The sequence below is a fragment of the Lethenteron reissneri genome, chromosome 37, assembly GCF_015708825.2.
Source record: "Lethenteron reissneri isolate LAM-NWPU_2019-01 chromosome 37, ASM1570882v1, whole genome shotgun sequence".
In the NCBI taxonomy this organism is placed as follows: Eukaryota; Metazoa; Chordata; class Hyperoartia; order Petromyzontiformes; family Petromyzontidae; genus Lethenteron; species Lethenteron reissneri.
In genome coordinates, this window is record NC_083815.1 from 3,464,137 (window position 1) to 3,488,650 (window position 24,514).

Sequence of the window (24,514 nt, forward strand, 5' to 3'; positions counted from 1 at the left end):
CCCACCCCTCCTATCTCGCTAAACCCACGACCACACTCTCATTCTTTCAGGTGGAGCTGAGCGCGCAGTGCCCATTGTCACTTGTGCAGTTGTCTCTCTCTCGACAGGTCCACAATGGTGTTCTACGACGATGCCGTGTTCGCGTCCTTCGCGACTCACGCCACCGCGGTTCTCTTGAAGATGATGCTGATGGGACCGATCACGGGGTTCTATCGCTTCACTCGCAAGGTATAAATAACGCGGCACGTGCGTGTGTCTGTGTGTGTGTCGACTCAGCCTCAAATGAGTACCTGGTGCGGTGTGTAAACATCGCCACTGGGGAGACAAAGGCGGCCGGGCGTGGTTCTGGCCACCCACCCCCTCGTGTGCCGTGCCGGCCTTAATACGTACTCACCAACAGCACTTGCCCCAACAGTCTGTTAAGGCTATACGGGGGATCTTTGTCTTTGTATGTGCGTTCGTGTAGGTGCAGAGAGTATCGGTGTGTGTGTTAATGTCCGTGTGTTATGTCTGTGTGTGCCTGCACGTTCACCTGTGCACGCACCAATGCATTCCCGTCCGTATGTGTGCAGAGGAATGTGTGAACGTGAGCATACGGTTCATGGGTGCTACTCGCAAAAACGGCACTTGCTCCAAAAGTCTGCTAAGGCCATAATGCAGAGTGGCTCTTAACCTGGGCTGCATGCACCCCCAGCAGGTGCGAGATGCCCTTTCTGGGGGTAGGAGACATGGCAGATTTTTTTTTATAAAGTAAGAAAGTTTCGAAACACAAACTAAGCATGGGCATGTAACTACAACTACAGTACTCTGTTTCATCAAACCCTATGTATTTATTAACATACATTTTCTTTACGATTGAGAACCAACGAGACGCAAGGCTGCAGTAAAGATTAAGAACCACTGCTAGAAGGGATCAGATATCTGTCTGTGTGCGTATATTTCATGTGTTTATGGGAGCAGATCGGCGGGGGCACTGCATTACGATACCAGCAAACAGCGGCTTGGGCTCGATTCCTGGCCACGGCTAACATCAGTGGCGAGTAATATCTGAACCTATCTTGCCCAGCCCCCATGGGTAGATGTATACACAAGGAAGTGTGCAATCGATAAAGATCCGAGGTTTGAGTGTTTCTTGTCTTTAATAATTTAAGTTCTCTCTGTCTTGAAGAACTCCAGTGTCAGGTGATACACAAGTGACGCGTTACATTCCCCGCGCCAAAGTCTCACGAAAAGAAATCCTTTGTTACGAGGCAGTCAGTGAATCATTTTCCTGGTTCACGTGTTGGAACATTTCTCACACGTTCCGCACGCACAAGTAAGTAGCTTAGTAGGCATGCTGGTGTAGTGTAGTGGTGTTAGGAGTTAGCACGCTGGACTTAGAATATATCGAGATGTCGCCAATTCGTTCGTTTTGGTAGTTTGGAGAGAAAACATTGGCTAAATCCTCACCGCACACAGCCACCTCTTGTCTACCCAGCAATGTAAATTGGCGCGACAGAGTTCATCAGAGGGCAGGTCGCACGCGGCGGGGTCAAGTGTGGTTACTCTGGACTTCACACCTGCAGAGGGGGGCCCTATTTACCAGCGGTTGGCCTGAGCAAGAAATTGCACGGGCTGCGACCTTTAGATTCGCACGTGCATCAGCTGCTGCTCCAGCTGCTGCGAACACGTTTTAGCAAGACCCACGTTTGAGATATGGTGAACTGTGGACTGGAATGAACGGGTGAGGGTGGTGTGATTTTTGGGAGCGTGTGGAGTCCACTTACTCTGCGTGTTTTTTCAATTAGACTGAATGTGGCGTGTGTGTGTATATATCGCAGTTGTGCAAAAAAAAAGCACCCACCATTCAGCCCTGCATGAACTTGTGGTGCAAAGGTTATTAGCGAGCACCGATTATTATTAACGGATCGTAGGAGGCGCCTCGCACGCGCGTGAGTGAGTGATGCGGTCAGAATCACGTCCCCACCCTCTTTGTCTCCCCAATGCTGACGTGCACCATACTGGTGCCGCTCGTGCTGTACTCACGTCATGGCGAGCTCACCTAGCAGACGGCTCGGCCAAGGTTCAGATAAGGCCTGCACGGGATTGACGACCGATTCGGAATTTGCGATTCAATTCCAAGGATCCGTTCTTGATTGTTTTTTTTCTCTTCTTGGCTCTTTCGGTAAAGTCATGTAGAAGGGAAATAATAAAATAATAAAAATAAAACATCGTGAGAATTGTATTTTTTAATGTTTTATTTTTATTCTTTTATTATTTCCCTCTACATTACTTTACCGAAAGAACCAAGAAGATGAATCCCTACAGTCACGAAAGCTTTAAATTGTTTTTCTCCTTCCACTGTGTGGTGGATGTAACGCCTCTAGTGGCTGCAGCGGTCACCTGAAAAAAAATCACAACATGGGCCTTTTAAACCATTTAAAACTAAATTATTATTTGTATTTTACCAGGTGTGAGGCCCACTGAGCTCTCTTTCAGAAGCAGCCTGGACACAAATGATCGCTCGACGAAGTGGCTCGTCGCGTGGGAATGTATCACAGCCAAAGAGTCTAAACACACGTTTCTAAATGTTGAGGGAAAAACCCGAAGACCCAGAGAAAAATCCACGCGACCACGGGGAGAGACCACGCAAACTCCAAATATACAGCAGCAGCGTGAGGGTCGGGATCGAACCCATGACCTCCTGCATACCAGGCGAGGGAATTGACATCTCGCCTGCTGGATGAGGGCCTTTCCACACCGCGTAAGGTCGTTTGACCACACTTCATGTTGGTCAGCGTGGGTTGGTGATTCAAATTATTGGATTGTAGCTGCAACATACTGGATTCCTGTATGAACGATTCGATACCTGCGTCGCGATGGTCAGAATTGGTTTTAATCGACTGATCAATGCATCGTCGCGCGCCTAATTTGGACTTGGGGTGAGGTCCACACGTTTGTGAAGCGGGCAAAAACACCACTGGCTGGCGGGTGGAGATGTCGGCACAAAATCGGTAACATTCGAAGAATTAAAAAAAAACACTTATTTTACGTGTACACGTCATATCCGAATCGCGATCCTAATTGTTGATTAACCCATTAGTTCGACGTTAAAAAGTCACTTCCCGATTACACCGGCGGTTACGCACGTCGTCAAAAAGTGAAACGTGAGCCCGATAATCGTGGACCAGCCGCACCTGGGCCGACGCAGCAACAGCGAGCGCCCTAACGACGCCCGCCGCTCTGCTCCTTGCGCCCCTTGTGACGACGCAGGCGTTTTCCAACCCCGAAGACTGCATGGGCAATAAGGAGGAGGCAAAGAAGAGCCTGCGTACCGACCCGAGCGTGGAGCGCGTCAGGAGGTGAGCTGTCTAAATAACAACACAACAACCACAACAACAACACAATAACAAACACCCGCCATTCGCCACTAAGTGGTGACGACGAGACCCAATGCGCCTGTGCCAGGCTAGGTGCACTATGAGGCTATCACGTGAAGTGTCGAAGGCTCGCTGGCAAGGAGGTGACGGAACAAGCCCAGGTGCCATGGGTTGACTTACTTGAGATGAAATGCATACAAAGACAAAGATCACCCATGTAGGCTTAACAGACCATTGGGGCAAGTGCTGTTGACGAGCACCTACAAAGGACAGCATGGGCTCAAGGGGGTGGCGTGGTCAGCCAGCACCGCGCCCGGCCGCCTTTGTTTCCCCTGTGGCAATGTTTACACACTGCACCAGGTACTCATTTGAGGCTGAGTCGACCTAGGGGGAGGCTCGGGACCGGTTCAAATATTCTCCACTGTTATCAGTCGTAACCGGTGAAGCCCAAGAGAAAAAATAAAACTCGGGTTACTGGGTTCGTAGCGCAGCGCGCTCACCGCTGCAATACGGCTCCCCATGCTCATGCACACACACACACAGTCTGCACCCTCCTATATATCTCCCATTACCCCTTAACAGAGCTCATCAGAGATCCGACAGGAATGAGCTGGCTTCAGCCTGTATGGAAGAAAGCAATAGGCTATGGTTAACCTCGTTCGAACGACGCACGGCAGGTGCAATTGAGGTGATGTTGCAATCTGTTCATCGCCCAACCGAGCACTGCCCATGATGCACTTACACAGCAGGTACCGACGCCACACATCGATCAACCTCTGATGCTGGAGGATGGATCGCCGAACCTACGCCATTAAAATATCTTGTCAGTCGCTCTTCAAATGTCATGCAAAAGCGAGGCGTCTTAGCGCAGGCGTGGGGTGAGCCGCTAAAACCGAATCGGCCGTGGGGGCCTACATAGTTGCCATCACTAACGGCATTCACCCAACAGTCTGTTAAGACTATACGGAGGATCTTTGTCTTTGCCTATATACAGGGTGCTTAACATTTATTTTTACACTTATATGGGACTATCGTTTTTAATGGAAAAAGAACGAATAATACACTATAACATGATGACAAATGATTGTTAATCGCATTCAAAAAGCCAAATAATCTTCACTTGTTCGCCATCAATGTCGACGCGTACCTGGAATCTTCTCCAGGTGGTCCCCAGAGCTCGTAGGAGGCACATTACTTGTGGTGTTGTTGCAAATTCTCAGAAGTGTGACCATTGATTCGAAGCACCCCGTATTTGTCGGTACGGCGTAGAGCATTGAAGGCATAGAACGCTGGCAGGCAGATTTGAGTGGTCGCTCAGCCAGTTAGGAATGGTTTTCACAGTCGAATTCTGTTAAGGCTACAACAGCGGGCTTGATGGGTCTGTGTCTCTGGTCTACCAGGTGCCACCAGAACGACATTGAGAACATCCTGCCCTTCCTCGGCGTGGGGCTGCTGTACGCGCTGTCGGGGCCCGACCCGTGGATCGCGCTGCTCCACTTCCGCGTGTTCCTGGCGTCGCGCATCGTGCACACCATCGCGTACCTGGCGCCGCTGCCCCAGCCGACGCGAGCCATCGCCTACCTGCTGGGCGTCGTCTCCACCTTCTCCATGGCCGTGGCGGTGATGAGGCTCCGAGTCTTCGTCTGAGCCCGGCGGTTGGGGTGGTCTCCCCGATTCGGCTTGGGGGCACCAGGGTGAAGACTGCGATTTGTGGAGGAGGCGCAGAGTGGTTTTAGGTTAGCCAATTAAATGATCAAACATTAACAATAAACTAGCCGAATCATAAACTAGTCCTAACCCTCTCACAATACTCATAACTAGCTCACCAGCCACGAGTAGTAGTATCTCTATCCCTAACCAACGAGCAATAGCCGTCTTGCTGACCATAACCCTACCTTTAAATCCTAACAAAATTGCCAACCAGCCACTACCGCTAGCCCTCTCAATGATGCTACCTCCACCCATAACTCCACCTCATGTGCTTTACTAGGGACCCTCTTAAATGTTTGGTTCACTTTTCAAGCGTTGCCCTCACAGCTCTGAGAGGCCGATGAATCTAGTAGTGCCAAACCCCTGCAAAATACCCCACAAAATACCCACGTGCAAATCTCTCCGGCGTTCCCGGTGGCAGGGTTTATACACAAGCTCTCCCTGGGGCACCACTATCTTGTACGTCATCAGTTTTTCTTCCGATTCCATTGAGATGATGTATGTGTACGTTATTTAAAAAAATGGTAGAAAAAACTCAAATAACATAACTTTATCAGCACCGAGGCTCCCACAAGGCCATGCGGGAGGGCGTGTGGCACAGTTTGGCGCCAGCTATCGTAGAGTGTGGTCGTGTTGCGTTCAGTTCTCTGCGGTGAGTGTCTTTAAAAACAACGGCGCTATCTAAATAAAATGAACGCTGAACTATCTTGCGCGTTCCGAGATTCAGAGATAAACGGGACTCGCCGTACAACTTGCAGACGTCTCGGAACGTGAAAGGGTTAAGAGGCACAACCCAAACTACAAAGAGCAAAATTTTGACTTAAAACTTTCGTGACTGCATGAATTCATATTCTTTGGTTCTTTCGGTAAAGTCACGTAGATAAAATAAATAAATAAATAATGGGCAACATATTTTCTTAATATTTTTTATTTTTTTAAATAAAAAATTATTACAAATTAAAGTAAAATTTTTTTTTAATAAAAAAATAAAAATGACAAATATTTTTAATTTGAATTTTTATTTTCTATCTACGTGACTTTTCCGAAAGAACCAAATAATACAAAGAGCTATTGCAGACATATATATACCCATACCCGGGACGTGTGTTCCTGTGGGGCTACATGGGTGAGCAGCAGAGAGCAGTGCAGTAAAAATGCATTGTTGCACAGTTCTTCTATGCTCCCAACCCGAGCTGGCCAGCCAGCATGGTGCGGTTTGGTCAAATAACCCCAATGATGCACCTGGCGTGGGGAGGCCCTCATCTAGCAGTGGGTTGGCAAAGGAAGGTGGATGTGCGTGTCCACGAGTGTTGTTAACGGGGCCACCCTCACGCGGTTTACTGCGCGTTTGTGCAAATTCTACCGACGGCAACACCGCTGTGACAGTAAATAATCGGACAACCTCAATCATTTTATATTTTAATTGTCCACGGCACGCAATGTTGGAACCTGCCGGATATCGCTCGCGTGACCTCGTACGTGGTCTACGCCTGTGCACAGAGGTGTTTTGGTTTTACAAGCGTCGGCGCACCCTACCCCCCACCCCCACCCCCTCACAAGTCCGTTCTCTCTGAGGTTTCATCTCGTCGTGTTACGAATAAATTCGTTGATTGATGGCGCGCGTGCTCCCAGTGTCTCGGATAAATCGCGTTAAAACTGAGTTTATGCCTCCCGTTCCCCCCCCCCCCCCCCACCTTCGCTTCACACCACGATTATCACCGCCAGCATGCGATTACTGGCTGAGCAACGACGCGCCGCCCGCTTTACAGCGGACGTTAAAGACCCCCGTGACGTCGTTGGCGAGAGGAGGCCGTCGTGCGCCGGCGTCACGGCCCAAACATTTGCAAGATTCGGTAAACGACTCGGCAGATTACTCAAGCGTCACGGCGTCTTTCGAGGTGGGGGGTGGGGGGTGGGGGGGCGCATTCCCCGTCTCGGCACGACACCACCCCACGTCTCGTGCACCGAAATCTGTCAAGACGGACGCGCGCGAGAGCAATTGTCCAACCCACGCTGGCATATGAAGCGATGCGCTCGATCGCCCGCGCTCGATCGACGTGGGGGATCAAATACAAATTACGACCGTGGGGAGCACAGAGTAATTGCAATTTGATGACCCAATTTGAAAAGCCGCTACCGTTCCATTAGAGCGTAAATGTAGAGATTATTCAGATTACAATTTGGGTTCTCTAATTGTCCTCATGCCTCGGACACGTGGACACCGGCAACGTGTGTTATAGGTTGACCCTCTGCTCCACAACCTTTTTTGCGGGCTAATTGTGAATCTCATTATGAAATCGAGGTTTTTTTTTTTCCTCTTCATAACTACAAACTGAACCCGTGTTTCCCGACGGCGGTGGCTGTACGCACGTGGCCTTGGGAGACGGCGAGGGTTGGTGGGTCACACACGCGCGCTGCGACGATCCAATCGCGTAGGCGTCGAGGAGGTGCCGTCACCCTGGCCGTAATATGAACACATCTGGATATGTTATATTGTGTAGATATATATACACGTAGAATTGGCGTATTTTTTAAATATAATTTTGATGCAGGTGTGTCCGCAATTATATTGTACATTTATTTAATTTGCATGATGGTCGTTATTGCGCTGCTGGGACTGATGAAAAGGCGCTCCATAGACTTGTTCCTGCATGCTCACGCAGACTCAAAGCGCTGACAAAGATCCCCCGTGTAGCCTTCAACTGATTGTTGGGGCAAGTGCTGTTAGCGAGTAGCACTTGTGAAGACCACTGCCACAAGGGCCTGGTGTGTGGCCAGAAACCACGCCAGACCGCCTTTGTATCCCCGGCAGTATGTTCTTGTTGTTTACACATCACGCCGGGTTCCCTGGTTATGGCTGAGTCAACCTACGGGAGACCCATAACCCCATAACCGGTTCAGATATTCGCTACCGATGATGGCCGTGAATGGGAATCGAACTCGGGTCGCCGAGTACGTAGCGCCGGGCAGTAGTAACCACTGCACCACCCCCCACACACACGAATCTATATAACAATTGTCAGATTTCAATTGCGTCTAGACACGGTTGCGTGGGATCAATAGCAATGTCCACTTGTGTGAGCCTGCTATGTAAGGCACGTTCTATCAAGCAATGCGTGTCTCGTCAACTCTTAGATTTATCATTGTTGTCTATCGTTTGTTATTTTCTGTCAACAACAAAAAAAACCCAGCAGGGTTGCAAGGATATCGATTCGTCCTGATACACGGAACCCTTACGTCTGGTGGCTGAACACGTGACAATTAAATATCGCGTGAGAATGTTCACCGGTGCCAATCGTCAACCTCTTGATGGAGCCATGGAATCATTATGAACTCGTGCGTACGAGTGACGTAGTTGCATCGCCATAAGGTGACGGCTTGGGAACGTATCCATGCAAATGTGGATAGATCGTCGCTTCTGATGCTGCTGCTTATGATGATGACGTTTCGTAATTCATGGCGCAGGGTGTTTAATGCCTTGAGTTCAGCAGACCGCGAGCTTTGGTAATAATTTTAACAGAAACGTGTTTTAGCTGACTGTGATAAGTTTAGAACCGGTACATTTCTACTAAGTGGCTCAAACACCACCAATAAATATAATCACCACCACCACTTCAAAACAAAGGCAACACACCCCCTCCCGCAAGTGCTGTTCGCGAACACCTTTTATAATTAACTAGCTGTACTACCCGGCTTCGCCCGAGACTTGGATCCACCACGCCTGACCGCCTTTGTCTCCCCAGTGGCGATCTTCACACACCACAGCAGTTACTCGTTTGAGGCTGAGTCGACCTAGGGGAGGCCCAGGACCGGTTAAAATAATCGTGACCGTGTTGACCGTGAGCGGGAATCGAACTCGGGTCGTCGGGTTCGTAGCGCAGCGCGCTAACCACGACACTACAATGCGTGACGCTTCCACATGCGCGGGTTACGTGACAGATTTGACGTCACAGCTGACTTGCCGTGCAAAAACTAAATGCATTATTGAGCTCCCCCCCACCCCCCAAAAAACAAAAGTGTATTTTTATAATTTTTGCATGGTGTACAGTCTGGAAAGTACCCACATGGCAAATTTCCAGTTTGTTGCATGTCGGGAAGTACGCTAAACATTTTGAACAGACACATAATCACAACTTGGCCTTTTATATATATGGAGAAGATCATGGGCTGGCGTGGTCGACCCACAGCGCACGGCCGCATTATTTGGCCGCCCCAAGGCTGAGTCCACTTAGAAGGACCACGTGGGCCATCGCGATGTAGCTGATGGATTCGGCGGTTGAGAAACTTCAATTCACATGCAAATGTATTCGTCTCGTCCATTCTAATCCATTCCATAGTTACGGAGGGGCAATGGAGAAACACAGAGAGAAAGAGAGTGTATTGCTAGACACTTTAATTGACGATGCCGCTGCTGCTGCTGCTGCACTCAATTTGTCGGTTTCCGACCACGACGCGTCTTTCATGCGGCACCTTTTGAAATGCAAATATGTCCTGCCGTCGTCTCGACGATGAAGGGGTGGGAGGGGAGCAGAGGTGATACTGACGAGGGAGAAAGCGCAGGTTCTTGACTGGCTCCAATCGGTTATGGAAAATGTGTTTGTTGTTGTTGTTGTGATAATGCGGTGACAGTGGTGCACGAGCACAAGCAACAACATCTCAGCACATTCGTCAATGATGCTGCCCCAAAAGAAAATATATAAAAGGTAACATTTCGGGCATTGGTTCTTTTTCACATCACATGTACTATCTATGTTGCTATGAAGATGGATCATCTAAGAGCTCTGCAGAATAACCATTACCTAAACGCCGTCAATCATGTTGTTGTTGTTCTTTTTCCTTTTAGGGCAATGTTGTTGTCGAATGTGAGTCTTCTTGTTTCTACTCGGAGCCGAAGCGTGGTTGGCATTGGCCTTGGTGTGCAAGGAATTCAATTACCCCGCGACTCTGTCCAATGTACCCTCCCTCCCGTCGCCGCCTCCTCTCCTTCGACTCTTCGTAGGGCCCCTTCCGCACGTGTGCCTCGATTAATTTTCACCGTCTGCGCCTGGACACTCACTCGATAGCTACATCACTGCCCCGTGAACTCGCAAAGGGACGCGGGGACAGTGGCCGGGCTTGGGTTGGTATGGAACCCTGTTGCAAGGAGTTGAACGATATTAAAACAAAATATTTTTTAGGGTATTTTACCAGGTAAGGCCCACTGAGCGATGTAGCTCTTTGTCAGAAGCGACCTGGCCACAAATGACAGCTGAACGAAGTGGCTTATCACGTGGTAATTTCCAGCATCCAAATACTCTGAACGCGTGTTGCCTAAATGTGGAGGGGAAAACCGGAGGACCCGGAGAAAAAATCCACGCGACTACGGGGAGAGAGAGAGAGAGAGACACGCAGACTCCAAATATACAGGAGGCGTCAGGGTCTGGATCGAACCCACGACCACCTGCATACCAGGCGAGGTAGTTAACATCTGGCTATCGCTCCCTCCCCGATGTCAAATGAACATGTGCATTACTCAAACGAGCATTGGGCGGCGCCCTTCTGCGCTGTTGTTGGTCAGCGATGAGCATTCCACATTCCTATGGCGGGGACGACAACGCAGAATATTAAAGTAGGCTGCTATATGATCACAAGCGTGGCCTTTTAACGAAGCAAATCGAACATAAACCTCAAAGTGTGGTATCGAGAGAAGCGTGTTTTTGGGATTACACTGAGAGACAGAAAGAGGAGCGTATGTCTGTTGAACTTCTTTCGCACCGTACCTAGCCAACCATGCTAATGGAAGTTGCGTAAAATACCCAGCGGCGTTGATACGCACGCAGCGCAAAGCAAAACTGTGGACCGGTTTCGACAGACAGCGTCTCATCGGCAGAGCACTCGCGAGACGGTGTATCCCTCGTCTTTCAACGAGATGATCTGCCGTCTGGCTCGTCGATTGTCACGACATGTGACGAGCACCGTCGCCTCCAACGCCCCCACGCGCGCCGCACGACTTCACCCATCATTCACATTTAATTGGGAGCCAAGATCCGCTCCGTCCGAAACAACGCGAGACCCGATCACCGCCGTAATTGCTCTGTCAACATGAACAGGCCCTATTTGTGTGGTGTGTGTGTCTATCTACTGCTGGATGAGGACGAGGGCTACCCCACGCCGCGCGGATTGTGTGCGTGGCGGAGTTACTCAACGGGAATTTGTTTTTATTTTCTATCTCCGTGACTTTACCGAAGGAACCAAGAATATGAGAATTCGCCACGTTGGTGAGTGGCGGGGTCAGTGCAGTGTGGGGAGCGTTACAGGAGTGGGGACATATAGGGGCCGTCCATAAATGACGTCACGCGATTTTGGACGATTTTTGACCCCCCCCCCCCCGCCGTCACACGGCTTCACAAAAAGTCAGACCCCCCTCAAATATTACGTCACAAAGCTCTGCCCCCCCACAAACTATATTTCCATTTTTAAAATGAAACATGCTTCAAATCGATTTAAGCTATTGTCATTGTAGTGCGTATTTAATGTGGCGCTGCACTCTGATGTTGTAGGAGTGTTGTTATAACAATTAGTGTTGTTATAACAATTCTATATTTAGTTAAAGTTGCGAATTTTGATGTGACGTCACATTTCTCAAACCCCCCCCTCCCTCGTCACACATCGTCACAAATGTCTGACCCTCCCCCCCCCCCTAGGTGCGTGACGTCATTTATGGACGGCCCCATAGGTACAGCACAGCCGTGTATGTCGCTGCACTGGTCTCAACGTCGCTCCGCTTGCACGACCCACACCGTCTGCGTTGTAGCGATGGCGGAGCCATGATTTTCAGGTAGGGGGGGGGCAACCCCTCCAGCAATGAAAAATGATAGAGGAGTTGTTAGTAAGTCAGGACTTGCCCCTTGCTTTTAATTCGACGCGTGTGCGGCGATGGCGCAGCCATCGATCGAGGGTCGATTTCGAACCGCGTCGTGTGATCGGCATCGCGCTCGCTGAAGGTGTTGACGCCTTCAGGGAAGTCGTGTTGTGTAGACGCAACTGCGCACAATTCTGAGTCACTTATAACTGCTTTGCCGTTACTTATTGCCAATTATGGACTCAGACTATTGTCCTATCATCTCATAGAGTCCTTGGCACGTAAAAATATGCTACACAATGGAAGTGGGGGTCGCAAAATGCCGATTTATTACTAATAAACCCCAATGATCCGATCGAAATCCCTAATTTCGATCGGATCATTGGGGGGGCACGTGCCACCCCCCCCCCCCCCCCCACTGGCTCGGCCAGTGGTTGTACGCATGGCGGTCACCCCCGTAGAATCACACATCCAGGCTCAAGCCCCGCTTAGCTTGCCTGGAAATAATTACGATAAAATAATCTTGCCAGGAATGTCATCCCCTGGTGCGAGGAGTCGATATTAAGCACCGCATCATTGCTCACTTGAGCAGGACACCACATTGACACCATGTGAACCCCCCCCACGCACACCCCCCCTCCCACGCACACCGCCCCCCCCCCTCCCACGCACACCCCCCCCCCCCACGCACACCGCCCCCCCTCCCACGCACACCGCCCCCCCCCCTCCCACGCACACCCCCCCCCACGCACACCGCCCCCCCTCCCACGCACACCGCCCCCACACACCCCCTGATCCTCGTGTCGATGATGAGGTGTCGGCGCTGCTCCGACACGCGATCAGAATTTTGATTTTGACTGGAGGATAATCCGATGAGCTAGAAAGCTCTTTTTTTCTCACAGATCTCCAGTAGGGGCGGGTCAGAACGTTATCAACAACAAATGCAAACAAAAACACGACAGGAGTACAAAGTAGAGGAAAGGTAAACAAATAACTGAAAAAATAGATATACCAACAAAACTAAACTATTTTTATCTTACCAGGTAAAGCCCACTGAGACATTAGCTTCGTTTTCAGAAGCGACCTGGCCACAATTGATAGCTGAACGAAGCGGCTTTATCGCGTGGCAATTTATCGCAGCGAAAGCGCGTGTCGGTGTTGTCCCCTCTCGTGTTGCTGAGACACAGCGAGCACGTGGGGGTTAAAGGGCCTCCCACCGGGTTACATGACATCCTTTGAACGTCACTTAATTATCTATTTCTTTCCACCCCCCCCCACTCCCAATTATATTGTGCAGCATTTTATTATCACGGCGCTGTGGTGAGCAGCGGTCTCCCCTATGAACCGAGCTCCTTGAATTAAATTCCCCGGCCACGGCTAACACCAGTGGCGAAGTGATGTCTGAACCGGGGCTAGAGGCTCACCGCAGCTTCACCAGCCTATGCGCAAACAACCAGCGGAGTGAAGTATGGTTAAACACCGCCTCCTCCACCCCCCCGTCCCACCGTGACCAACAGTAGTCGACATCGGTGTGAATCCCAACCACGGATATCATCAGTGGCGAGTGGTGTTTGAACCGGTTTTGTGCATCCCCTCGGTCAACGGCGCCTTAAAATGAGTTCCCCGGTGCGATGTCTCGGTTATACATCGCCATTGGGGAGACAAAGGCGGTTGGGCAATGGTGCTAGCCACCCATAACTCCTCGCGTGCCGTTCCATCTACAATAGTTGCTCGCGAACATCACTTGCCCCAACAGTCTTTTTTTTAAGAGTACACGGGGGGGGAGGGCGTTCTTTGTTTTTTTCGTGCGATTCTGTGCGTGAGCGTCATCCCTGACTGCGAGCTCCCCCCCCCCCCCGCTCGGAGCTGCGAGCTCGGAGCTGCGAGCATTGCAGCTCGCATCGCACGCAGCGGCAGTAGCAGCCTCCGTCTCGTCTACACCGGTGACATAACAGCAGCAGCCTCTGTCTCGTCTACACAGGTGACAACAGCAGCCTCTGTCTCTTCAACACAGGTGACAACAACAGGAGCAGCAATTTCATAATGAAAGGGTAATACATGCACATATTATAAGTGATAAGATAGCTTAACTCATGAACATTCTGCGACTCCAATGTGCCACGTACATCTAAATACTGTATAAATTGCACACATAGTCGACCAGTCTCGTAGTTTTCCGGGCAAGTTTAATTTTTTCCAACAGTATTTTACACACACACACACTCATAATATACAAGATAAATACGAAAATCCCCCGTATATCCTTAACAGACTGTCGGGGCAAGTGCTGTTAGCGAGCACCTATGAAGGCCGGTACGGCACACGAGGGGGTGGGTGGCCAGCACCACGCCCGGCCGCCTTTGTCTCCCCCGTGCTGATATTGTACATACCGCACCAGGACTTCAATTAAGACTAAGTCGACTCACTCTCACGCACAGACAGACACACACACACACACGCGCAATAACCCCCACCTCGACACACACACACGCGCGCGCGAACAGCGCACGCCGTTCACCTAAACCCAATCAGTGAGCCCCAATCTATCAGTCAATCATGCGCAACCTGAGCTCCGGCGAGCCGTACGGGAGAGACGAGGGACAGGAACGACTCAGCTACCCGGCACTGGCGCTCGGCGTGGGTCTGGTCGCAACAACTCTGCTCGGCAACTCCCTCGTGTGCCTCTGCGTGACCACCGAGCGCTCCCTGCGCACGGCCACCAACTGGTTCATCGTGAGCCTGGCAGTGGCCGACCTTCTGGTGGGCATCTTGGTCCTGCCTCTGTTCGTCTATTCGGAGGTGGGTGGCTGAGCTGGCTGGGTTGGGTCCACAAATCGCGCATCCGTGTGTGTCTCTGTGTGCGGTATGGTTGCTGGCCACCAACACCCACCTCCCTCGCGCGCTATTCCGGTTCGGGTTTCATAGGTGCTCGCTAACAGTACTTGCCCCAACAATCTGTTCAGGCTATACGGGGGATCTTTGTCTTGTGTAAATAGTGGAGAGCGGTAGCGCACTGCGCTGTTAACACGGCGACCCGAGTTCGATTCCCGCTTACGGCCAACACCGGTGACGATTATCTGAACCGGTTCTGGGCCTCCCCTAGGTCGACTCAGCCTCAAATGAGTACCTGGTGCGATGTGTTAAAACATGGCCACCAGTGAGATGAAGGCGGCCAGGCGTGGTGCTGGCCACCCACCCCCTCGTGTGCCGTACCGGTCTTCATAGGTGCTCGCTAACAGCACTTGCCCCTTAAGTCTGTTAAGGCTACACGGGGGAGCTTTGTCTTTGTGTGAAGGGGTGTTCGTGTCGTGGATTATGCCCAACTCTGTAGCGGTGGGTGGCGGTGTTCTTGGTTGCTCAATGTGGTTGTGGTGTGTTTTTAGTCTTAGCTTATTTTTTTGTTTAGTTAGTTCGTGCTGCTGCTTATGCGGATGATGGTGGCGATGTTGCCGTCTCGGAAATTCCGACCTCGCCCCCTCCGCTCCCGGCGCGTACGTACCGTGCCGTGTGTGTGCGTTGAACTTTTTTCGCACCGTACGCAACGTCTAACCGTGCGAGCAGTTCCTGAGCGGCGTGTGGACCCTGGGGAGCGGGCTGTGCGACGCCCTGATGACCCTGGACGTGATGCTGTGCACCGCCTCCATCTACAACCTGTGCGCCATCAGCCTCGACAGGTGTCAGATACCACCCACAGCCCGGCTTAAGGTGTCACTTTGGTTCGTCTACAGCGGTGATTTTCGCTAACTTTTTAAATCCTTTATATTAAGTTCACTTGCTTGCTTGCTTGCGCGCTTACGACCGTGCAAATCTTTCGGTCGTTTTTTAACCCACTTCCCGTGATCCAATCGAGCTGACATTTTGCACACAGACTCATTGTACGTGACAATTTATTTTCCTGAAATTTTTTTCTCCAAAATTTTACACTTTTTAGGATTTTTTTTTCATATTTAATTTGAAATACCAATGTGATAAAAATGAAACTCTTACTCAAGAAAAACAGAAATGAATAATAAAATAAAACCGATGCCACGCATATAAAGGATTTATAGTGAAAAACTTTGTTTTTACGGGTTAATTTTTCTTTTGTTCTTCATCATCAGTGTGAGGGCCGCCACAACATTTGAAACCACTGGGGGGGGGGGGGGGGGCGGCGGGGGGGGGGGGGGGTGACAGCAGCACGACTGATGATGATGGGCGGTGTTTTCACTCTCTGTGTATTGTCGTGGGTCCACAACATCAGGGAATGCACTAAAGGCGACCAGGGGACGCGGGACCTTGCGATGAAGAGCACTGCTTTTCAGTGTCTACGCGGCGTTTTTCAATAATGTGTATACATTTAGAGGGAAAAAACATGTCCAATATTAGCCCGATTGTGATATCGGCCTCATGTAATGAGATGATGAATCCATTTGGATCTCTTGCACAACAGTGCAACCCTTCGTATTAGAGATGGTCGACGGAAGTGGATGTCACAGAGCTACCGCTGAGATCGCTTCGAGTGACGTAGGGAACAGCACTTTTCTACCTGCTCTGACATGCAGAGTAATCCTCATCACTTTAGAGTCAAAGCAATAGATATACGTTGGGTCTTTTGGTAAAGCTACGTAGATAGAAAAATTATTTTACAAATGAAAAAATTAAAACAATATCACGACGTTTCGATCGCAACACAAGCAAATATGTTTTTCCTTGCCTCAGCAGCTCTCCCACAATTTTTTCACCTGATGACGATTGCTTGTGTTGCGATCGAAACGTCGGGATATTGTTATTATTTTTATTATTTTCCTATCTACGTGACTTTACCGGTCTCGGGGTTCCCCTGGGTCGACTCAACCTCAAATGAGTACCTGGTGCGATGTGTAAAAAAATCGCCATGAGAGATACAAAGGCAGCCAGGGCATGACGTTCTTCATATGTGCTTGCTAACAGCACTTGTCCCAACAGCCTGCCAAGGCTATATGGGGGATCTTTGTCCATTGTGTGCTTGCGCGTCTCCCTACGCGTGCACGAATGATCCGCCTCTATGCGTGCGCGTGCATGTACGTGTGTATGTATGTTTACCTTATTTTGCACCGTACGTGCTAATCGGAGGCGCGTCTCCGTGTGCACGCGCGCGAACGCGTGTTCGCGAGCAGGTTCATCGCGGTGCGCGCGCCACTGCGCTACGAGCACAAGCGCGTGAACGTGCGCCAGGCAGCCCTCATCGCCGCCACGTGGTTCCTCTCACTGGCGCTCGCCTCGCCCCTGGCCCTGGGTGCGAACTCGAACCCGGAGCGCGACCCGGCCGTGTGCCGCCTGGAGCGGCCTGCCTTCGTCATCTTCTCGTCCGTGTGTTCCTTCTTCGTGCCCTGCCCGGCCATGCTCGCGCTCTACTGCTGCGTCTGCCGGGGGCTACGGAGATGGAGTGCGCGGCATAAGTAAGATCAATTATTCAGTGACGTTGCTGCTGCTGCTGCTGCGTTGGCCTTAAAATAACAAATGTTTAACGTATATACGATAAACTTGTAAACACACACAATATTCTCAGAAGGCGCAAGGAAACACAGACGGCCAGGAAGACAACCAGGCGGCGAGCCGGCGACCGACAATTGCCCAAGCTCTGGGGTCCTCTCTATATATGTTTTCATCCTGTTAATGAGTGTTTGCCCGTGGTAGGAAACCGAAGCACCCAGGGAAAACCCAGTCTATCTCAGGGGGTTGTAAAAACAACTCAATGTTTCAAGAGCCGCAATGCACGTGACTACGAGACGGTGGTCCTTAATGAATCATGTCACGAAGCAGTCGCTTATGAGCCGCCTGCGGCTCCGTTGCCACAAGTTGCCTACCCCTGGTCTATCGCACACAGGAGGGACAGACGATCTTAGTCCATATTTTCGCTCTAGTGCCTTCTCCTCCTCGACGCCCACGGGAAAGGAGTGTCACAACATTCGTGCGGTGAGCCACCAACCCTCGCTGCTGTCCCCACAGTGCTGGATTACAGGCCACGTGCATAGCCACCACTGGCCCCGCGCCGTTTAGTCAGGGTGCTATGAAGAAGAGCCATTATTACTCTTAGGTTTTTTCGGTAAAATCACGTAGGTAAAAAATTTAAATTAATAAAAGTAAAATCAAACAAATTTAAAAATTCACGACGCTTCGGAAGCAACACAAGCCTCCGTCTTCAGGTGGAACCGTCACAGCCACGACAGCTGTATCACCTGAAGACGGAGGCTTGTGTTGCTTCCGAAACGTCGTGAATTTTTTAATTTGTTTTATTTTACTTTTATTATCCTTGCAGTCACGAAAGCTTCAAATCTAGAATAAGAGCCATTATTGACAATATTTACGCGATATAAAGTCCAATACCCGCGCAATGAACCCAATATTCCGAGTTAGATTCCAGGCCACGGCTAACATCAGTGGCGAGTTATAACTGAACCAATCCTTGGCCACCCCTTATACAACCCGCACTGACCAGCGTTCTAAGGTATGGCCAAACAATTCCCTTAGCCGACACGGCGTGGGAAGGGCCTCTATCCAAAAGTATAATAATAAAGTGCTGAAAATTGTTATCACCATAATAGTTATTGCTTTGAATATGCACGCGGGCCATTGCAGATGCAGCAGCAGCAGCGTGCGGCGTAGCCAGGACAAGGAGAGTGTGCGGACGAGACAGCTCAGCGGCGCAGGAGTTGTGAGGCCGAGTGGGTCTCCAACCTGCCGGGGTGAGAGTTCAATCCCTGGTGAGAAGGAGCAGCAGCAGCATCAGCAGCAGCATCATCAGGATGAGAAGAAGGAGGAGCATACAAGCTCCTTCACCAACCCCACCAGCAGCACCATGAACAGCGCTCACCGCGACCTACAGGTGAAGGGGTCAGGTTGGAGTGGCGACCTGAGTTTGATTCCAGGCCACGGCTAACACTGAGTGACGAGCGACATCACACCCACCATGAGACGACATGGGTGGGAGGCCTTCATCCATCGGTGAATTTATAAACGAGTAAATAAGTATAACCCGTAAAAACTAAGTTTTTCACTATAAATCCTTTATATACGTGGCGGCTAGAGTCCTCTCGTCCTCTGGCTTGAGATGGCTGCCACCTATGGGTCAGATGATTGCATTGCACCATTAAGCAATTGGTAATTAAATATAATATTTTTATCCTAAAAAGTGTGCAATTTTGGAGAAAAAAAATTCACGAACATTAATTGTCACGCACAACGAGTCTGTGTGGAAAATGTCAGCTCGATTGGATCACGGGAAGTGGGTTAAAAAACGACCGAAAGATTTGCACGGTCCTAAGCAAGCAAGCTAACTTAATATAAAGGATTTAAAAATAGAATTTACTAATTGTGTTCTTGGCAACATGGTACCATGATATGGAGACATTTTCACAATAAGAATAGTGGAATTTCCACCACTCACCAAATGCACGTAGCATAATTGCTACGAAGGGCCATTTCCCGACATGTCGCCTATTATATAGATATGTTTTCCTTTTAAGGCCACAGTGTTGTTACTGATGAACGTGTTGAGTTGTTTGGTTCACGCAAATGAGACGGACTGAGTCTCTGCAATGAGTTGATCGCCAAAATCAACGTTTTGGGCGTTGTGTTGTGCTTGGGAGGAGACAGCAGAGTGGAGAAAACACCACGTGGAGAGAGAGAGGGAACACGCGCAAAGCGGTGCGCGTATATCGGCAATCTACTTGCTGCGCTGCTATCTAAGTTACAACTAAACTTTGTTTTTATTTGACCAGGTGAGGCCCACTGAGTTATTTTTCAGAAGCGACCTGGCCACAAATGGCAGCTCGACGAAATGGCTTGTCACGTGGACATGAAAAGCAGACAATTTTTCTAATTGGTGCTTAACTTTCCATGCAGCCTTGCACCCATTTGGTTTACAATTGTAACAAAACGTACAATGTTAATAAATACATAGGTTTGCTGAAACAAAGTAGTTGTACTTACGTGCTCGTGCTTAATCTGTGTTTCGATTATTTACCTTCAAAAAAACTCTGGCCATGTCTCGCAATTCCAGAAAGGGCATCTTGCACCCCAAGGGGGTGCGCGCACCCCAGGTTAAGAACCACTGCTCTAAACGCACACGTTGATTCTAAATGCGGAGAGAAAACTCAGTGGACCCGGAGAAAAATTCACGCGACCACGGGGAGAGAGACATGCAAACTCCAATTATACAAGAGGCGTCAGGGTCAGGATCGAACCCGGGTCGAGGTAGTTATAACATCTCTCCCCACCTTTCGGCACCGGGCTGGGCAATTCTCAGGCGCGATTAATTGCGGGATCGCTCCAGTTGGGTCGGCGTTGTGCCCGACAGGAGAGGGCGCTCCAGCACGCGGTACAATCAAGGGTGTCCGCTCCGCGTGTCGTGCGTCCCCCACGATGACTACGACGACGCGTTACTCACACGGAGCCGGGGGGGGGGGGGCGTGCGGTCCGTAGGGCTCGTGCGGCAGGAGAGGCACCACCGAGGAGGTGAGTGGGATGAGACCGAGCCGGTTCATCGGCCGAAGAGAGCGCAAAGCCATGAAGGTGCTTCCCATCGTCATCGGTAAGATGCAGTGAGTTCAGATGCTCCATACACAGTGGTTCATCAACTTGATTCACTCGGGGGGGGCTCTGTTTTTAAAATGATCGGTTTGTTGGTAGGGCACGCCTATGCAGTACTGCACGTGTGTGCACGTCTGTGCAGTACTTCCACTTTGTATTGTATACGTGTGTGCAGTACTTCACCAGTGGTGTAACGAGCAGGGGGACAGGGGTGCCTTGACCCCCCCCTCGACCCCCTGGTGGCCAAAGCTACGAGTTGGGGCCCCCTGAGAACCCGCATGGGATTTGTTTTCTCAACAATATTGCGGCTCCACCTGGACGATTGCACTTATGCCACCAGTGACCACTCGTGTGGATTTCTTGTCTCCAGCTCTTTAATCTCGATCATGCTCATTCATATCACGAATCTGTGTCTCTTATCCACTTCTTTCTCATCTCTATTCCTTGTTCATCACTTTCGTTTCAATCATCTTAAACCATGGTATGCAAATGGTTAATCTCTGTCGCTTGTTTATCTTTTATGAAAAAAAATTCAGAATATCTCTTTACGTCTCAGCGATCGGACCATATCTCTGCGGGACACTGATATTACCCATTTGCTCTGTACTGCGCTTCCACTTTGAATTGCATTTTAAGGGTTGGTTCAGTGGCTTGGCTATCGAGTGTGCCAGGTGGTGCAACTACACGTGTGCTCACGTGCCAGGCGGGGCCAAGGCACCGGGCTCCTAAATGGGGTTCAATTGTACAGGGCTCCTATGCCAACTCCGCTTCACCACTGGCCTGGGTGCACGTGCATGCGAGCTGCATGCTTTGCGCATAGGACATGTTGTGGCTCGGTTCGTATGTAGGCAGCCTATAGCACTGGATAATTGTTTTTTTATTATAGATTAATGGTGATTATGCCATATGTTATACGCGTAAACCATCATCTTGAGCTGTAGCAGCAAGAGCATCATCAGCAGGAGCAGCAGCGGCATCACTGTCATCAGTAGCTGCTGGTAGAGCAACCTCCACACTGCCATGGCACGTTTTGTTTACGAGACAAACCTCACTAAGGGTCCGTCCATAAATGACGTCACGCGATTTTGGACGATTTTTGACCCTCCCCCCCCCCTTGTCACACGGTATCACTAAAAGTCAGACCCCCCTTCAAATATGACGTCACAAAGCTCTGCCCCCCTCCCCCCCCTTAAGTCGCTGTGTCGGCTGGTGGCGGGTTTCAACGACACATCTGTATCTACCCCCCCTCCCCTTTATTGTAAATACACGTGTGGATGTTTGCCTATGTACAATTAACATTGCGGCATCGGTTTTACGCACCCCGCTTCCCAGGCGCATTCCTCGTGTGCTGGACCCCGTTCTTCGTCGTGCACGTGTCCCACGCTGTGTGTCCCGCCTGCCGGACCCCTGCGCTGGCCAGCGGGCCCTGCACGTGGCTGGGCTACGTGAACAGCGCCCTCAACCCCCTCATCTACGCCGCCTTCAACCCGGACTTCAGGCGCGCACTCCGCAGACGCTGCCCTTGCCGGAGCTCGCCGCGTCGCCGCCGTTGTTGACATCGTGTGGAGGTGTTCGGTGGTGGGGGGGTGCGCAGAGAGAGAGAGGTGGGGATGATGGGTGCTGGGATGCGAGAAAATCTGTCATTTGCCAACAGAGAAGTCATCCCGAGCTGCAACCTCTCCTAACGGTGCGTGCGTCCCTTTTCCAAAGAAGTGTAATTCGCAATCTTATCTGATATGGATGTGTATGGCGCCTTAGTCCAAGGCACCTCCGATTAGCAAGGTTGGATACGTATGGTGCGAAATAAGTTCAATAGTCAGTACATATTAGTAGTATAAATGGGCACACTACAGTTAGTCAATCGGTTGCTCGCGCATGGTGAACTCAATTGATGGAGCATCTTTACAAGCGCCCCAGCTAATTGGAACGGTTGTCACAAGACACGCGATAAATGCGGAATCATTCTAAAAATAAAAAAAATTATATAATGATCTTATGTACATGTAACAGACCAGTTTTTGTCAGTCCGTTGCTGGATGTTCGTACGTGAGTTGGACTTTTTTCGCACCGTACGTAGCCAACCGTGCTAATCGGAGGCGGGTGAGGGGCCTCCCCACGCCGTCAGGGTCGTGGGGCTTATTTTGGTCATACTTCACCACGCTGGCTAGTGCGAGATGGTAGCGGTGGTTGAGCACATACAGTATAGGACGTGTAAACTTATAAGTATAAAGTCTAGTAACATGGTATTTCGCAGCGTTGCCCGCAGAGTAACGCCACAGCAGCCTGCAACACGTGTTGTGCATAGTTGTCCCAGCTCAGCACCATCCAGGCTAAAGCCTGCTTGGATTTCAAGCTTTCGGGATGACTGCAGACATGCCGGACGATGTGGCCATAGGCAGCCTAATCTCACCGCAAATCCAATGTGTTGATGATGTGTAAGGGCTAGCTTTTTGTAAAACGAGTGTCAATTTGTTTCAACAATTCCAGAATCTAGCAAGAGGGAAGTGATGGCCGCATCAGTGACGTTTGGTCACGATGATCTCTTGGACCGTCACGATGATGATGTTGATGAATTAACAGACCTTGAGTTATGGTTGTTGACCTTTCAGTAGCTGTGGGGTCTAGCATAAGGAAGGAAGAAATGGCGATGTGTGATGATGACGATTCGACATTTCCACAGGTCTCTGCGAGGGTGGTGAATTTTCGCCTCTAAAGCTCCAAGGAAATTCGTCCAAGATTCAGCACCTGTCCAACCGGGGGTTGGTGATTCAGCAGAGATGACGATTTTCACGAGACACAAGTCGGTCGCCTCTAGATGACAGTACAGCAAGTGGGTTGCAGATCATTTGTAGTTGCATGTTTTCATGCAGGCACTGTCCTTCCATGAAGCACCAACAACAACACGATTAAAATGTGAGTGGCTCAACATTTGAAGCAAGACCCTCCTGAAAAAGATGTATCGCGGTTGTCTACGTACGGTGCAAAAGAAGTTCAACACACATCAATGATTGCTGTGACCTTCACTCAACTAACTCTGATGTTCTGTTAATGTCGGTTATAAACATTCCAGATTTTTTTAAAATGGAGCCTATTAGAAAAATTGTGACAATTTTTTCTTCTTAAATAACATAGTTTAATATGTCAGTTATCAAATTTTAATGTAAAGCTTTCGTGACTGCAGGGATTCATATTCTTGGTTCTTTCGGTAAAGTCACGTAGAAGGGAAATCATAAAATAATCAAAATATTAAACAATAACAATGATTATTTCCCTTCTACGTGACTTTACCGAAAGAACCAAGAATATGTCATTATCAGTTTTCATTAATCTAATGATGATGGTTTCCAAAAAGTTCGGTTTAAACATGCGTTTAATAAGAAACAGATATTGCAAAATTGTATTCATATCCTATTGCAACTTGTACACTTTATTCTTGATTTATACACTTACTACAGGTGTGTGTGTGTGTGTACGTACACCTGCCATTCATCTCAAGTCGGCTAACCCAAATGAACACCTGGGCGTGTCCAGGAACCTCCTCATGCCAGCAGACAGCCTTTGACAATTCACGTGATTACCTCAAAGTGCACCTAGCCTGGCACAAAATGCGGTGTCAGCGAGGGAATGACTGCTGCTATTGTTGTTTTTCTTGCAGTACATGTACATGTATTTCGTAAAACGCATGCAATGACGTGCATGTTTAAATCACATTTTTCTTTGCAATATAGACCACAATGCTTTAATATATTGTGCACTTAAAAACACTAGGTGTCGATATCAGTTGTACTGGATACCTTTGACATCTGTCAATGCAGCGCTTCTTGAATTGATGTACATTTAAATTGTTATCAATTATGACAATTTAATAAAAAGCCTCTTTGTCAACATACGCTACAAACGAAATATAAAGTCACAATGACCGAACGAGGGATCTGCGTGTAAATGCCTCGTCTTTCGTGGAGTATTAATATTGCACAAGTGACGAAAAACAAAGCTTGTAATGACTTGAGAGATTTCCCCAGACTGCCACGATTCTGGGATCAGGACAGTTGCC

At 49.6% G+C, this 24,514-nt stretch overlaps 2 protein-coding genes across 2 annotated transcripts; both read left to right on the plus strand.

Moving 5' to 3' along the window:
* On the plus strand, positions 1 to 6,688 carry MGST1 (microsomal glutathione S-transferase 1). The gene is made up of 3 exons (XM_061566564.1): positions 1 to 228; positions 3,253 to 3,341; positions 4,760 to 6,688. Exons 1-3 carry the CDS (start codon positions 115 to 117, stop codon positions 5,004 to 5,006), a joined length of 450 nt encoding a protein of 149 aa, XP_061422548.1. The 5' UTR covers positions 1 to 114; the 3' UTR covers positions 5,007 to 6,688.
* A 7,605-nt stretch (positions 6,689 to 14,293) lies between these two features.
* On the plus strand, positions 14,294 to 22,016 carry LOC133351421 (D(4) dopamine receptor-like). The gene is made up of 6 exons (XM_061566619.1): positions 14,294 to 14,709; positions 15,472 to 15,584; positions 17,046 to 17,327; positions 18,508 to 18,754; positions 20,353 to 20,461; positions 21,793 to 22,016. Exons 1-6 carry the CDS (start codon positions 14,467 to 14,469, stop codon positions 22,014 to 22,016), a joined length of 1,218 nt encoding a protein of 405 aa, XP_061422603.1. The 5' UTR covers positions 14,294 to 14,466.
* The last annotated feature ends 2,498 nt before the right edge of the window (positions 22,017 to 24,514 follow it).